General features: G+C 43.1%; 1 protein-coding gene across 1 annotated transcript in view; it reads right to left on the bottom strand.

The window, feature by feature from the left end:
• GIPC2 (GIPC PDZ domain containing family member 2) overlaps positions 1-14,096 on the bottom strand; it is a 96,895-nt gene that overhangs the window by 11,726 nt on the left and 71,073 nt on the right. Inside the window, exons 7-8 of the mRNA XM_038745611.1 lie at positions 1,520-1,626; positions 430-511 (exon numbers count right to left, since the gene is read on the bottom strand). Of these exons, the coding sequence (XP_038601539.1) occupies positions 430-511; positions 1,520-1,626 (189 nt within the window). The remainder of the gene's footprint in view (positions 1-429; positions 512-1,519; positions 1,627-14,096) is intronic.

Below are 14,096 nucleotides of genomic sequence, written 5' to 3'. Positions count from 1 at the left end.
TCCTTCTGACGTCTAGGCCCATGCTTTATCAATCAATCAATCAATCAATCAATCGTATTTACTGAGCACTTACTGTGTGCAGAGCACTGTACTAAGCGCTTGGGGAGTACAAGTTGGCAACATATAGAGACAGTCCCTACCCAACAGTGGGCTCACAGTCCAGAAGACTCTATCCACTAGGCCATGCTGCTTCTCTTTCTCAATTTTATTTTTCATTATTTTGGGAAAATATTTTAATACATTCCGTAAATTTGTATAAAAATTGCAGTTTCTGAATGAGTTGTGTTTTGCTAAATTAACAAGGCTTTCCTCTTTACCTTGAATACCAGAATTGCCTGAACAGTATTATGAGGAAGAGAAAAATAGAGAAAAAGAAGAAATGTAACCCCATGTGTTAAACATCCCCTCCCAGAAGTAGTCAATTCTTACCTAGTTCAATATCCCTGATCCCCAAGTAGATTTCAAGAAGATCATCTAGTTTCTTAATTGCTTTTTCTTCAGTTTCAGAGAGCTTTAAACAGAAATAAGAACAAAACGAGATGTTACTTAGAGTGTGACAGTGCAAGTGCCTTGGTTTTCTTTCCTCTTAGACTCAAATTTGTGGGAGACTAACTTTCTTCTAGCACACAAATGCCCAAATCACCTTATACCTTGGAGAGTGCTTAGTGATACACCCTGGCTTGGAAACAAACAAATATAAGTCTCTTCTAACCCTTTCCTAATTCTCCAAATGAATCCGACACGGGAGCTGGCCACCGCCTCACTGTGTGGTAAAAATCAGATGAGGAGTCAGCTCTGCACACAAATGAAGGGAAGGGCTGGATTGGCAGAGGAAAATGTGCAGGACACTGGATACATATGCATCTTTCAACGCCACTCTGACCTCTTTCCAGCTGAGGTTCATTCTTCTTCCTCTGCCCCATCTCTCATCACAATAAGCACTCATAAAAACACCAACCATAAAAGCCAGGAACATTCCGGCACTCTATTATCCAGCAACTTCTGGGAATCAGTGAGGAGTTATCCCAAAGGATATATGGGTTTACCTGTCTGAGACAGCCTGTATTAGTTCCTTTTTGATCTACAGTTGAAAGCAAACCATAATGTATTATTTCGGAGCACCCTCATTTGCTTGTTAATCACCTTTCTGCCTCTTCTGAAGGACATACTAGCAATTATTCATTCATTCAATCATATTTATTGAGCACTTACTGTGTGCAAAGCACTGTACGAAGCACTTGGAAGAGTACACTATAACAACAGACACATTCCCTGCCCACAGTGAGCTCACAGTTAGCGAATTTAAACTAAATCTAAAATAACAATTTCTCCATCTCATGGAATGGGTCATATTTTTGAGAAAGCACTTCAGTGTTGCCAAAAGACCGTATACATTCCCACTTCACTAGATAGACACCGACATCTGCCCATTTTTCCTAGACCATATACATTCCCACTTCACTAGATAGACACCGACATCTGCCCATTTTTCCTAACCACCCCACCAGCATGAACATACCAGTTCTTCCACCGTGGCAGGTCCTTTAGATCTCAGGCGAAGAGTTCCCCTTCCATTAGAAATTTTTCCTCCTGAAGAATTTCCATCCATTGCTCTTGGTTCTATTTCTAGAAACAAGGATACAGAGAATAGTACATGCAATATGCTTTCAGCCTACAGTTTCCTGAAATTGGCACCTGCTGGAAAAAGATGTTCCTACAAGAAATTTGCATAGAAAGTGCCCCAAATTAATGCATAATTCTAAAGAGTTGTATTCTTCTGCACTGTTTTCCATGGCTCTCAAGAGTGGGCCGCACTGTGGTTGTGAGGTGAAAGGAAGCTGGCAGGGAGATGTGAAGAATGAAGGGGGATATTCAGAAAAACCCCTCATCTCTCTTCTTCTGGAGCAGGTCTACCAACTCTGTTTCTTTGTGGCATTTTTTAAGAGCTCACTGTGTGCCAGGCACTGTTGTAAACACTGGGGTAGATACAAAGTAATCACGTTGGGCACAGTCCATGTCTCTCATGGGGCTCACAGTCTTAATCCCCATTTTACAGATGAAGTAACTGGGACACAGAGAAGTGAAGTGACTTGCCCAAGGTCACACAGAAGACAAGTGGCGAGGCTAGGATTAGAGCCAGGTCCTTCTGAATCCCAAGCCTGTGCTCTATCCACTAGGTTATGCTGCTTCTAAATCTTCTAATTCTGTTGTACTGGAATCATTGTACTGGGATATATATGAGATAATCAGGTCTCAGACACAGTCCAGTCCCACATGGGACAGTTCACAGTTTAAAAGGGAGAGCGACAAAGTATTTAATTCTCATTTTACAATCAGTAAATCAATCCCTGTGGCCTTCTTCCCATGTCACCCAGGACCTTCACCCTAAAATTCCCTGTGAAGTCCAGCCCACGAGGGATCTAAGCAGCAGCAGCAGAGCACAGCCTTGGGAGAATACAATGTAAGAGTTGGCAGACATGTTCCCTGCCCAAAAAGGACTAGATGAGGACACGGAGGCACCAAGGACCTGTGACTTGTCCAAGGTCACACAGTGGGCAAGTGGTGGCACCAGGATTAGAACCCAGGTCCTCTGACTCCCAAGCCCAAGCTCTTTCCACTAGGCCACACTGCTTTCATATACTTTCCCAAGCACTTAGTACAGTGCATATATTAAGCATTCAATAAATATCACTGATTGATTGATAGGACAGCTAGTAGATAATAATGATAATAATAATTGTGGCATTTGTTAAGCACTTACTATATACTAAGTGCAATGCTAAACATTAGGTGAGGCACAAATTAATCAGGGAAGACACAGTCCCTGCATGACTCAATGGAAAGAGCACGGGCTTTGGAGTCAAAGGTCGTGGGTTCAAATCCCGGCTCTGCCAGTTGTCAGCTGTGTGACTTTGGGCAAGTCACTTAACTTCTCTGGGCCTCAGTTCCCTCATCTGTAAAATGGGAATTAAGACTGTGAGCCCCCTGTGGGACAACCTGATCACCTTGTTACCTCCCCAGTGCTTAGAACAGTGCTGCGCTTAACAAATGCCATCATTATTACTATTTACATGGGGTTTCCAGTCTAAGTGGGAGAGAAAATGGATATTGAATCCATCCTTTACAGATGAGGCAACTGAGGAAGAGAGAAATTTAGTGATCGCCTAAGGTCAAACAGCAGGGAAGTGGCAGAGCCTAAGTCCTCTGGCCCTAGCCCCATTCTCTTTCCACTAGGCCACAAGACCCTGAAACCATTATAATGGTCATAAAGCACAGATGGGAAAGGACATTCTCAAGCCAGTTAAAGGAGGAAGGATTTAGCATCCCTGAGGCAAAACAACCTTCAAATAAAATGTTCAGAGTCAATATTTACTAACTAAGCAGCAGCGGTGAATTCTCTCCCTTTTTTTTCATTTAAATATTATTTGTTAAGCAATTACTGTGTGCCAGGCATTGTACTAAACTCTGAGGTAGATACAAGCTAATTCAGTTGGACACTTCCCTGTCCCACCTTGGGCTCATAACTTTAATCTCCATTTTACACATGAGATATCTGAGGCCCAGAGAAGTGAAGTGTGAGATAACTGAGGCCCAGAGAAGTGAAGTGACTTGCCCAAGGTCACACAGCAGACAAACGCTGGAACCGGGAATAGAACCCAGGGCCTTCTGACTCCCAAGCCCATGCTCTTTCCCTAGGCCACGCTGCTTCTCTCTGGTTTTCCCACTAGTCTTCCGAGAGAAACCCCCAGGAATCCCAGCGGCCTTCTTCCCAAGTCATCCAAGGTCCCGGCTCCAATATTAGGGGTCTAAACAACAGCAGCAGCAGCGCGCAGCCTCTACACACTTTACAACTTGGAAAAGCTTCGGCTGGGACTGGACTGTGTGGGTGGTCGTGGTAGCAGCAGAGCAGGCAAGTAGCAGAGCCGGGACTAGAACCAAATTTCTAATAATAATAATTGTAGAATTTGTTAAGTGCTTACTATATGCCAAGCACAGTGCTAAGCGCTGGGTTAGTAGATACAAGATAACCAGATTTCACATAGGGTTCGCAGCCTAAGGGGGAGGGAAAATGAGTAATTAATCCCCATTTTACAGTTGAGGAAACTGAGGCACAGTATATTCATTCTTTCATTCAATTGTATTTACTGAGTGCTTACTGGGTGCAGAGCACTATACTAAGTGCTTAGAATAATTAATTAAGTTGCCCAAGGTCACACAGCAGCCAAGATTGACTCCACGGCGTTTGACTCCCCAGCCTGTGCTCCTTCGGTGAGATTTTAGGAGAAGCAGTGTGGCTCAGTGGAAAGAACACGGGCTTTGGAGTCAGTGGTCATGGGTTCAAATCCCGGCTCCGCCACTTGTCAGCTGTGTGACTTTGGGGAAGTCACAACTTCTCTGTGCTTCAGTTACCTCATCTGTCATATGGGGATGAAGACTGTGTGCCCCCCGTGGGACAAGCTGATCACGTTGTAACCTCCCCAGCGCTTAGAACAGTACTTTGCACATAGTAAGTGCTTAATAAATGCCATCATTATTATTCTTATTATTACTTTACATCCCTAACCGGTAAGATGGATGCTACATGGTTTCTCAAAGTACTGGTCAAAGCTCAAAGCGCTTAGTACAGTGCTCTGCACACAGTAAGCACTCAATAAATACGATTGATTGATTGATTGGTCTGAATATGGACATGGTCAGAATATTGGGCTGGATGGCCCTGATATGATCTAGCAATGATGTTTCTTAGGTCCTTAGAACCTTTTGCTTTTTATTCCACACCCACTCTTAAATCTCTTGTTCCTTTCTGCCTCCTGATTCTCTGATGCCTCCTCTCCTCAACCTTTCTTTAATCAGTTGATCAATCATTGATGTTTATTGGAGACTTAGCGCAGAGCACTGTACTAAGAGCTCGGGCGAGAGCAATACAACAGAGTTGGTAGACATGTTCCCTGCCCACAGGGAGTTTACAGTCTAGAGGGGGAGTTAGACACTAAAATAAATTATGGATATGTACATAAGTGCTTTGGGTCTGAGGGTGGGGTAAATATCAAGTGCATAAAAGGTAGAAATCCAATCGCATAGGTGATGCAGATGGAAGAGGGAGTAGAGGAAATGAGGAAATGAGGGTTTAGTCGGGGAGGGCCTAGTCAGTTCCCAGGTCCCAGAACCCAGGTGGGTCCCAGAGGAACAGTGTGGCCTAGTGGAAAGAGCACGGGATCGAGAGAGCCAGAGGACGTGGGCTCTAGTCCTGGCTCAGCCAGTTGCCTGCTATGTGACCTTGGGCAAGTCACTTAACTTCTCCTTTGCCTCTGTTTCCTCATCTGTAAAATAGAGATTCAGTGTCAGTTCTCCCTCCCATGTGAGTCCCATGCGAAAGAGGGACTGTGTCCCCCCGATAAGGCCTCTTGGAGGGGAGATGTGATTTTAGTAAGGCTTTGGAGGTGGGGAGAGTAGTGGTCTGTGGAATATGAAGGAGGAGGGAGTTTTGAGGCAGAGAGAGGACATGGGAAAGCGGTCTGCAGCAAGATAGTTGAGATTGAAGCAAGGTTAGCAAGCAAGCACTGTAAGAGCTAAGTGTGCAGGTTGGGTTGTAGTAGGAAATTAGTAAAGTAAGTTAGGAGAAGGTGAGCTTATTGAGTCCTTTAAATCCAATGGTAAGGAGTTTGTATTCAGTGGAGACTATTGGATTTTAAGCCCCATGTGGGACTGGGCTGTGTCCAACTCAGTTAATTTGTATCTGTAAAGTGCTTAATTCATTCAATCGTATTTATTGAGTGCCTACTGTGTGCAGAGCACTGTACTAAGTGCTTAATATAACAATAATGACACAGAGGTGGGTGGGAAACCACTAGAGGTTCTTGAAGAGTGGAGGGACACAGACTGAACTTTTTTAGACAAAAGATTCAGGCAGCAGAATGAATTAAGGACTAGAATCTATCAACTCTGCAGTATTGTACTCTCCCAAGCACTTAGTACCGTGCTCCACACACAGTAAGCACTCAATAAATATGACTGAATGAATGAACAAATGATCCAAGATTGGATCCTGGGAACTAGGCTTATATGGGAATCAGCAGTACTTGGAGATTGCCTACAGGTGACTTTTACAGGTGGACTGTACCCAAATTGTTCTAGTCCTTCTCAAAAGTCAGACCAGATGTGAACCTGATATGAGGGAGCCTGAACACAAGAATTCCATTCCCTTTATGTCCTCACTGAATCTCAATGCAGGATACATCCTTAGTCTCTAGGGGACTTGGGGGAGTGATTTATTTCCCGGATTTTTTCAAGAAATTTCCAAGAAGGAAATCTCTCTGGACAGGATGGGGCAGGGATTACAACCCCTAATTAATTACTAATTATTATGGTACTTGTGAAGCGCTTACTATGTGCCAAGCAGTGTTCTAAGCGCTGGCGTAGGTACAAAGTAAGCAAGTTGTCCCATGTGGGGCTCACAGTCTTCATTCCCATTTGACAGATGAGGGAACTGAGGCCCAGAGAAATGAAGTGGCTTGCCCAAAGTCACATAGCTGACAAGTGGTGAGGCTTGGATTAGAACCCATGACTTCTGACTCCCAAGCCTAGGCTCTTTCCACTGAGCCACGCTGCTTCTCACCCGTAAGGGGTTGTACTCATCCTAGATATCTAATCCAAGGACCAGCCTTGTCTGGGGACCATTTCCCATCCCTGTGAGTGACAGTCAGACAGACTGAATTGTTACTAGTCATAGTAGTAACAGTGATAATAGTAAAGATTATGATAATAATATTAATAATTGTGGTAGTTTTTAACCGCTTACTTCCTATTTCCCAAGCACTGTACTAAGCACTGAGGTAGATACAAGATAATCAAGTCCCACACGGGACTCAAAGTCTGAGGAGGAAAACGTACTTTATCCAGGAAGAACAGTTACTGAATCTCGATTTTGCAGATGAGGGAATGAGGCACAGAGAAGCGAAGCGACTTGCCCAAGGTCACAGAGCCGGGCTTAGAGCCCCAGGTCCTCCGATTCCCAGGCCCATGCTCTTTCAGTTAGGCCACACTGCTTTTCAATTAATATTCATGAATATTCATTAATATTAGCCTCTCTACTCCTCTTTTAAGGAGTGAACCTATCAACCTACCAGAATGTCAGGGTTTCCTTGACCAACTGGCCAACACGAGGCAGTCGGCCAAAGCCAACGGAAGGCAATTCATAGGATGTGGAGTACTTACGTTCCAGGCCCTAACCTTCTGTTTGATAAGGCAGGTCTTTTAACTTTAATAAAAACCCGGGGAAAATCTGCAGTCCTGGACTGTGACTAGAAGCAGTGACGTGGAGAAAGATTTTTCATGACTTACTAACCACTTGGTGGCACCAACATGACAATAAAACCCTTTTAAATTCAGTGCAGTAGAATCAGCCGAAGTATTGCAACTCGGGGTTCACAATGTGAGACTGGGGTAAGAATAACTACGAAAATAAAATTATATGAGCTGGTCGATGGCTACACTTCGTTTACCCTGATGGGAAGTGCTTACGTATTTTTTTTTTTCCAAAATGACAGTTTTTGAGTACTCCGATCAATCATTCCCTCTATACTGTAAGCTCGTTGGGGGCAGAGAATATGTCTGTTTATTGTTACAATAATAATAATAGTATTTGTTAAGCACTTACTATGTGCCAAGCACCATTCTAAGCACTGGGGTAGAAACAAGGTAATCAGGTTGTCCCACATGGGGCTCACTGACTTAATCACCCTTTTACAGATGAGGGAATTGAGGCACAGAGAAATTAAGTGATTTGCCCAAAGTCACACAGCTGATACGTGGCAGAGCAGGATTAGAACCCAGGATCTCTGACTCCCAAGCCCGTGCTCTTTCCACTAAGCCACAACGTTTCTCTATACTGTATTCTCCCAAGCACTTAGTACAGTACTTTGCACACGGTAAGCACTCAATAAATACAACTGAACGAATGAATCATTCATTCAATCATATTTATTGAGCACTTACTGTGTGCAATCAATCAGCGGTATTTATTGAGCGTTTAATGTGTCCTATAGGGTCATGTTATGAAAGCGAAGCAACAAATGTAATTGTTACGTGGAAGTTTGCCTTTCTTATCTGCTTCTTTTAGATCAATTAGTCTCTAGAACAAAGTCTAATTCCTGCAGCACTGTCCAACCTACTTCTTACTGTACTATGAATGCTTCATTATCCAGCATGCATGCAGGAATGGGAGGGGCTGGGCAGTTAGGCAGAAAGTTTACACTCCATGATAGCAGCACTTTACCTAAAGAGGACTCCCTTTCTCCAAGGACTCCAAGATTGTCTTCATATGGAGGATAAAAGCGCCAAATAAAGCGTTTACTATATTATACTTTTCTCCTTAAGATGTTGAAAGATGTAGGGAAGGTGTATGGAAGCAGTGTGGCCTAGTGGAACGAGCACGGGCCTGAAAATTCAAGGCCCTGGGTTCTAATCACTCATTCAGTTGTATTTATTGAGTGCTTACTGTGTGCCCAGCACTGTACTAGGAGCTTGGGAAGTACAAATCGGTTCTAATCCCAGCTCTACCACTTGTCAGCTGTGTGATCGGGGGCACACCACTTCACTTCTAGGTGCCTCAGTTTTCTCATTTGTAAAGTGGGGATTTCTAATTAGGCTGTGAGCCCCAGGTAGGACAGGGACTGCGCCCAATGTGACTATCTTGTATCTCCCCCAGTGCTTAGTGCAGTGTTTGACACATAGCGCTTTACAAGTACCATAATTATAATGCTGAAGCCATCCTTTTTTAAAAAATACACTTCACTTGAAACATTCAATATAATCAGATTTTACTTTCAAACTAATTTTATTTAAAGTTTTATGTACATTGCCCTTTTCAGTTAAATAGGGTCAAAAATTATTTTCAAAACCTAAGATTTCTTCTCTATTCAAGTAAACATAAATTTTAAAATTTCATCAGAGTGAAAAAAATCATGGGGCTAAAATTTGCCAATGGACTTTTTCCAAACTCGATTTCTAAAATGTTTTCGTATAACATTTAGCCCACTGTCCACAAATGTGCCTGCAAAGCAGAAACAAATGAAAGATTAACATTATGAAATTAAAATTCCTGTTGCTAGAACATTCAAACAACTCTCGTGTAAGTTGATTTATCAGATGAGAAGGCAAAATATTTAAATTACAGACAGACAAAAAGTTTCTACTTCTGTTTTCTTGTTTGCTACATTCACCATCTATGGCCCCTGCAGGGACCTCACCTCGCAACTCTCCTACTACAACCCTGCCCACAATCTTCAGTCCTCTAATGCTAGCTTTTTCACTGTACCTCGATCTCGTCTATATCGCCGCCAACCTCTCGCCCACATTCTCCCTCTGGCCTGGAACGCCCTCCTTCCTCATATCATCATCAATCGTATTTATTGAGCGCTTACTGTGTGCAGAGCACTGTACTAGGCGCTTGGGAAGTACAAGTTGGCAACATATAGAGACAGTCCCTACCCAACAGTGGGCTCACAGTCTAAAAGGGGGAGACAGAGAACAAAACCAAACATACTAACAAAATAAAATAAATATCATATCCAACAGGCAATGACTCTCCCCAGATTCAAAACCTTACTGAAGGCACATCTCCCCCAAGAGGCCTTCCCAGACTAAGCCCTCTTTTCCTTTTCTTCAACTCCCTTCTGTGTCGCCCTGATTTGTTCCCTTTATTCATCCCCTCCCTAGCCCCACAGCACTTATGTAAATATCTGAAATTGTATTTATTTAACATCTGTCTCCCCCCTGGACGGTAAGCTCACTGTGGTCAGGGGATGTGTCTGTTTATTGTTATATTGTACTCTCCCAAGAGCTTAGTACAGTGATCTGCACACAGTAAATGCTCAACAGAGTTGGCTGACATATATAAATATTTGATGAGGACCAGGACTTGACTGACTAATAAAATACCTGGGGTGCAGCCCATGGTTTATAATCTCCCCGGGGTAGACCACCACTGACTTAATAAGTAATGGTCTTGTGGTATTGGTTAAATACTTACTATATACCATGCGCTGTACTCAACTCAGGGATAGATACTGATAATCAGAATAAACACAGACCCTAGGATTCACAGTCTCTGGGGAATGGAGAACTGCCATTTAATCCTCATTTACAATCTGTAAATTCATTGATGATGATGATGATGATGATGATGATGGCATTTATTAAGCGCTTACTATGTGCAAAGCACTGTTCTAAGCGCTGGGGAGGTTACAAGGTGATCAGGTTGTCCCACGGGGGGCTCACAGTCTTAATCCCCATTTTAAAGATGAGGCAACTGAGGCCCAGAGAAGTTAAGTGATTTGCCCAAAGTCACACAGCTGACATTTGGCGGAGCCGGAATTTGAACCCATGACCTCTGACTCCAAAGCCCGACCTCTTTCCACTGAACCACGGCTGCTTCTCTTCACTGTGGGCAGGGACCATACCTACCAATTCCGTGATGTTGTACTCTCCCAAGTGCCTGGTACAGTACTCTGCACACAGCAAGCACTCAATAAATATAATTGATTGATTGATAGATGAGGAAAATGAGGCACACAGAAGTTACGTGATTTACCCAAGGTCGCACAGCAGACAAGTGGCAGAGTTGTCTCCTGATTCCTACACCCATGCTCCTTCTGCTAGGCCATGGTGCCACTCCAACAGATTTCTTCCCAACTAACCCTATTCTCCCCGCTTCCAGAGCCACTACTCTGACGCTTCCTCAGTTCCTCAATATCCATTTTCTCTCCCACTTAGACTGGAAACCCCATGTAAATAATAATAATGATGGCATTTGTTAAGCACAGCACTGTTCTAAGCGCTGGGGAGGTAACAAGGTGATCAGGTTGTCCCACATGGGGCTCACAGTCTTAATCCTCATTTTCCAGATGAGGGAACTGAGGCCCAGAGAAGTGAAGTGACTTGCCCAAAGTCACACAGCTGACAAGTGGCGGAGCTGGGATTTGAACCCATGACCTGGCACATATAAAGAACACAGGCCTGGGAATCAAGGCACCTGGGTTCTAGTCTCAGCCTCTCCATTTGTCTGTTGCCTGAGCAGCCCTTGCCTGGGCACTGTAGAGCACTGTACTAAGCGCTTGGGAGAGTACAATACAACAGAGTTTGTGGACACGTTCTCTGCCCACAAGGAGCTTAAATGATTGTACTTCTCTGTGCCTCAGTTTCCTCATCTGTAAAATGGGGAGGAAATACTTATTCTCCTTCCCCCTTAGACTGTGTGGTACAGGGACTATGCCTGATCTGCTTATCTTGTATCTTTCCCAGAGTCTGACATGTAGCAGGTGATTAATAAATATCATCTTCCTTAACTTCTCTGGGCCTCAGTTACCTCATCTGTAAAATAGGGGTGAAGACTGTGACCCCCACGTGAGACAATCTGACCACCTTGTATCCTCCCCAGCGCTTAGAACAGTGCATATAGAAAGCACTTAACAAATGCCATTATTATTATGATGATTATTATTACTTTGGCCTAGGAAGCGGAATCAACTGGCCTAGTGGAAAGAAGGCCTCGAAGTCAGAGGGCTTGGGTTCTAATCCTGACTCCATCACTTTATCATCATCAATGGTATTTATTGAGTGCTTACTATGTGCCCAGCACTATACTAGGCACTGGAGTGTACTAAGCACTTGGGAGTTGGCAGGCAAGTTCCATGTCCACAATGAGCTTACAGTCTAGAGGAGAAGACATACATTAGTATAAATAAATAATTTATAATACATCATTTAAAAATATGTGCATAGGTACTGAAGGTTTGAGGGTGGGGTCACTTAACTGCTGTGCGATCTTGGGCAAGTCACTTTACTTCTCTATGCCTCAGTTCCCTCATCCAAGCGCTTAGTACAGTGCTCTGCACACAGTAAGCGCTCAATAAATACGATTGATTGATTGATTGACCTACAAAATAGGGATTCAAACTTATTCTCCCTCCTACTTAAACTGTGAGCTCCATGTGTGACCTGATTATCTTGTATCTACCCCAGTAATTACTACATAACTTGGAACATAGTAAGTGCTTAACAAATACTATTATTAGTAGTAATAACAGTCATAATAATCAATCTATATGTATTAAGCACTTACCGGGGCAGAGCACTGTACTAAGTGTTTGAGAGAGTACAGTACAGCAGAGTTGGTAGACATGTTCCCTGCCCACAACTTCTCTTCCCAATAATGGCCCCAGAAAGGCCAAAGGAGCCACTGCAATTGCATAACAACAACAGTAATAATAATAATAATAATGATAATAATAACTTTAAGCACTATGAGCCAAGTACTTTTTAATGGTATTTGTTAAGTGCTTACTTTATGTCTGGTTGGACACAGTCCCTGTCCCACACGAGGCTCACAGTCTTAATTCCCACTTTACAGATGAAGTAACTGAAGAACAGAGAAGTAAAGTGACTTGCTCAAGGTCACGCAGCAGACAAGTGGCGGAGCTGGGATTCTATCTACTGCTGGAGTAAGTACAAGATAAACAGTTCGGACAGAGTCCTTCTCCCACATGGAACTCACAATCTAAGGGGAATAATAATAACAATAATAATAATAATAACAGTAATAATAACAATAATAATAATGGTATTTGTTTAGCAGCTACTGTGTGCCAGGCACTGTAATAAGCACTGGGGTGGATACAAGGAAACCGGGTTGGACACAGTCCCTATCCCACATGGGGCTCACAGTCTCAATCCCCATTTCAAAGATGAGGTAACTGAGGCTCAGAGAAGTGAAGTGACCTACCCAAGGTCACGCAGCAGACAAGTGGCGGAGCTGGGATTCTATCTACTGCTGGAGTAAGATAAACAGTTCGGACAGAGTCCTTCTCCCACATGGAACTCACAATCTAAGGGGAATAATAATAACAATAATAATAATAATAATAGTAATAATAATAATAATGGTATTTGTTTAGCAGCTACTGTGTGCCAGGCACTGTAATAAGCACTGGGGTGGATACAAGCAAACCGGGTTGGACACACTCCCTATCCCACATGGGGCTCACAGTCTCAATCCCCATTTCAAAGATGAGGTAACTGAGGCTCAGAGAAGTGAAGTGACCTACCCAAGGTCGCGCAGGAGACAGGTGGCTGAGCCGGAATTAGAACCCATGACCTTTTCACTCCCAGGCTCATGCTCTAACCAGCAGCATATTAGGCCAAGGGAGAAGAGGTATTGAATCCCCATTTTCCAGATGAGGAAACTGAGGAACAGAGTAGTGAAGTGATTTGCCCAAGGTTACCCAACAAGCAATTGGTGAAGTGGGGATTAGAACCCAGGTCTTCTGACTCCCAAGGCCAGGTTGTTTTCACTCAATCACACTGCTTCTCAGTCTCAGAAAGGCCCCACACAGATTTCCATGTCCCTTTCCCTTCCTAAGATAGCCCCTGATTGCAACTGTCTCTTCTACTGTGGCCCCAAAGCACCTCTACTCCCCCCTTTAAACACAGAAGTTACTCTGAGGACTTTTTCCCCTTAAGATGTATTAGGCTCTCAGTAAACCTGTCAAAATTAAAACACTATTTAAATTATAGAGCTTCCAGCACTTTTCCAGAGCTGATCAATTTAAATATTTATACGCAAAAAGAATCCAAAATAATATACTTCTTACTGAATTCCAACTCCCGTTGATTACATTTTTTTTAGGCAGAAAAAGATAATCATGTTTTGGAATTGGAAATCTAAAAATAGTATAATTTAAAAACTTAGAAGGGTTGGCTCAATCCTTGCACTACGATTCCCGGCAAAACAAATTCCTCAGCTAAACTATATACTGGCCAAGCCTTCTCTGAGCCCCAAGAGAAACTGCCTGCTCCTCTCTAGTTTATCATAAAGTCTTTATAATAAATTCAAAAACAATGCATTTGAAAGGCATAGCAGCACTAAAATGAATGACATTACATTCAGGATGAGCAATTTATCCTACCCAATATACTCCTAAATTTGACCCAAATTTGGCACAAGTGATCACTCTTCATCCTCCCTGGGAGCACGGTGAAATCCACCAAAGCATTATATGTTACATAGTATTATGTGTAATATGGAGGTTTTTCCGTGT

Source organism: Tachyglossus aculeatus, chromosome 4, assembly GCF_015852505.1.
Source record: "Tachyglossus aculeatus isolate mTacAcu1 chromosome 4, mTacAcu1.pri, whole genome shotgun sequence".
Classification (NCBI taxonomy): domain Eukaryota; kingdom Metazoa; phylum Chordata; class Mammalia; order Monotremata; family Tachyglossidae; genus Tachyglossus; species Tachyglossus aculeatus.
Note: the sequence above shows the minus strand (reverse complement) of the source record. Positions and strands in the feature narration are given on the sequence as shown.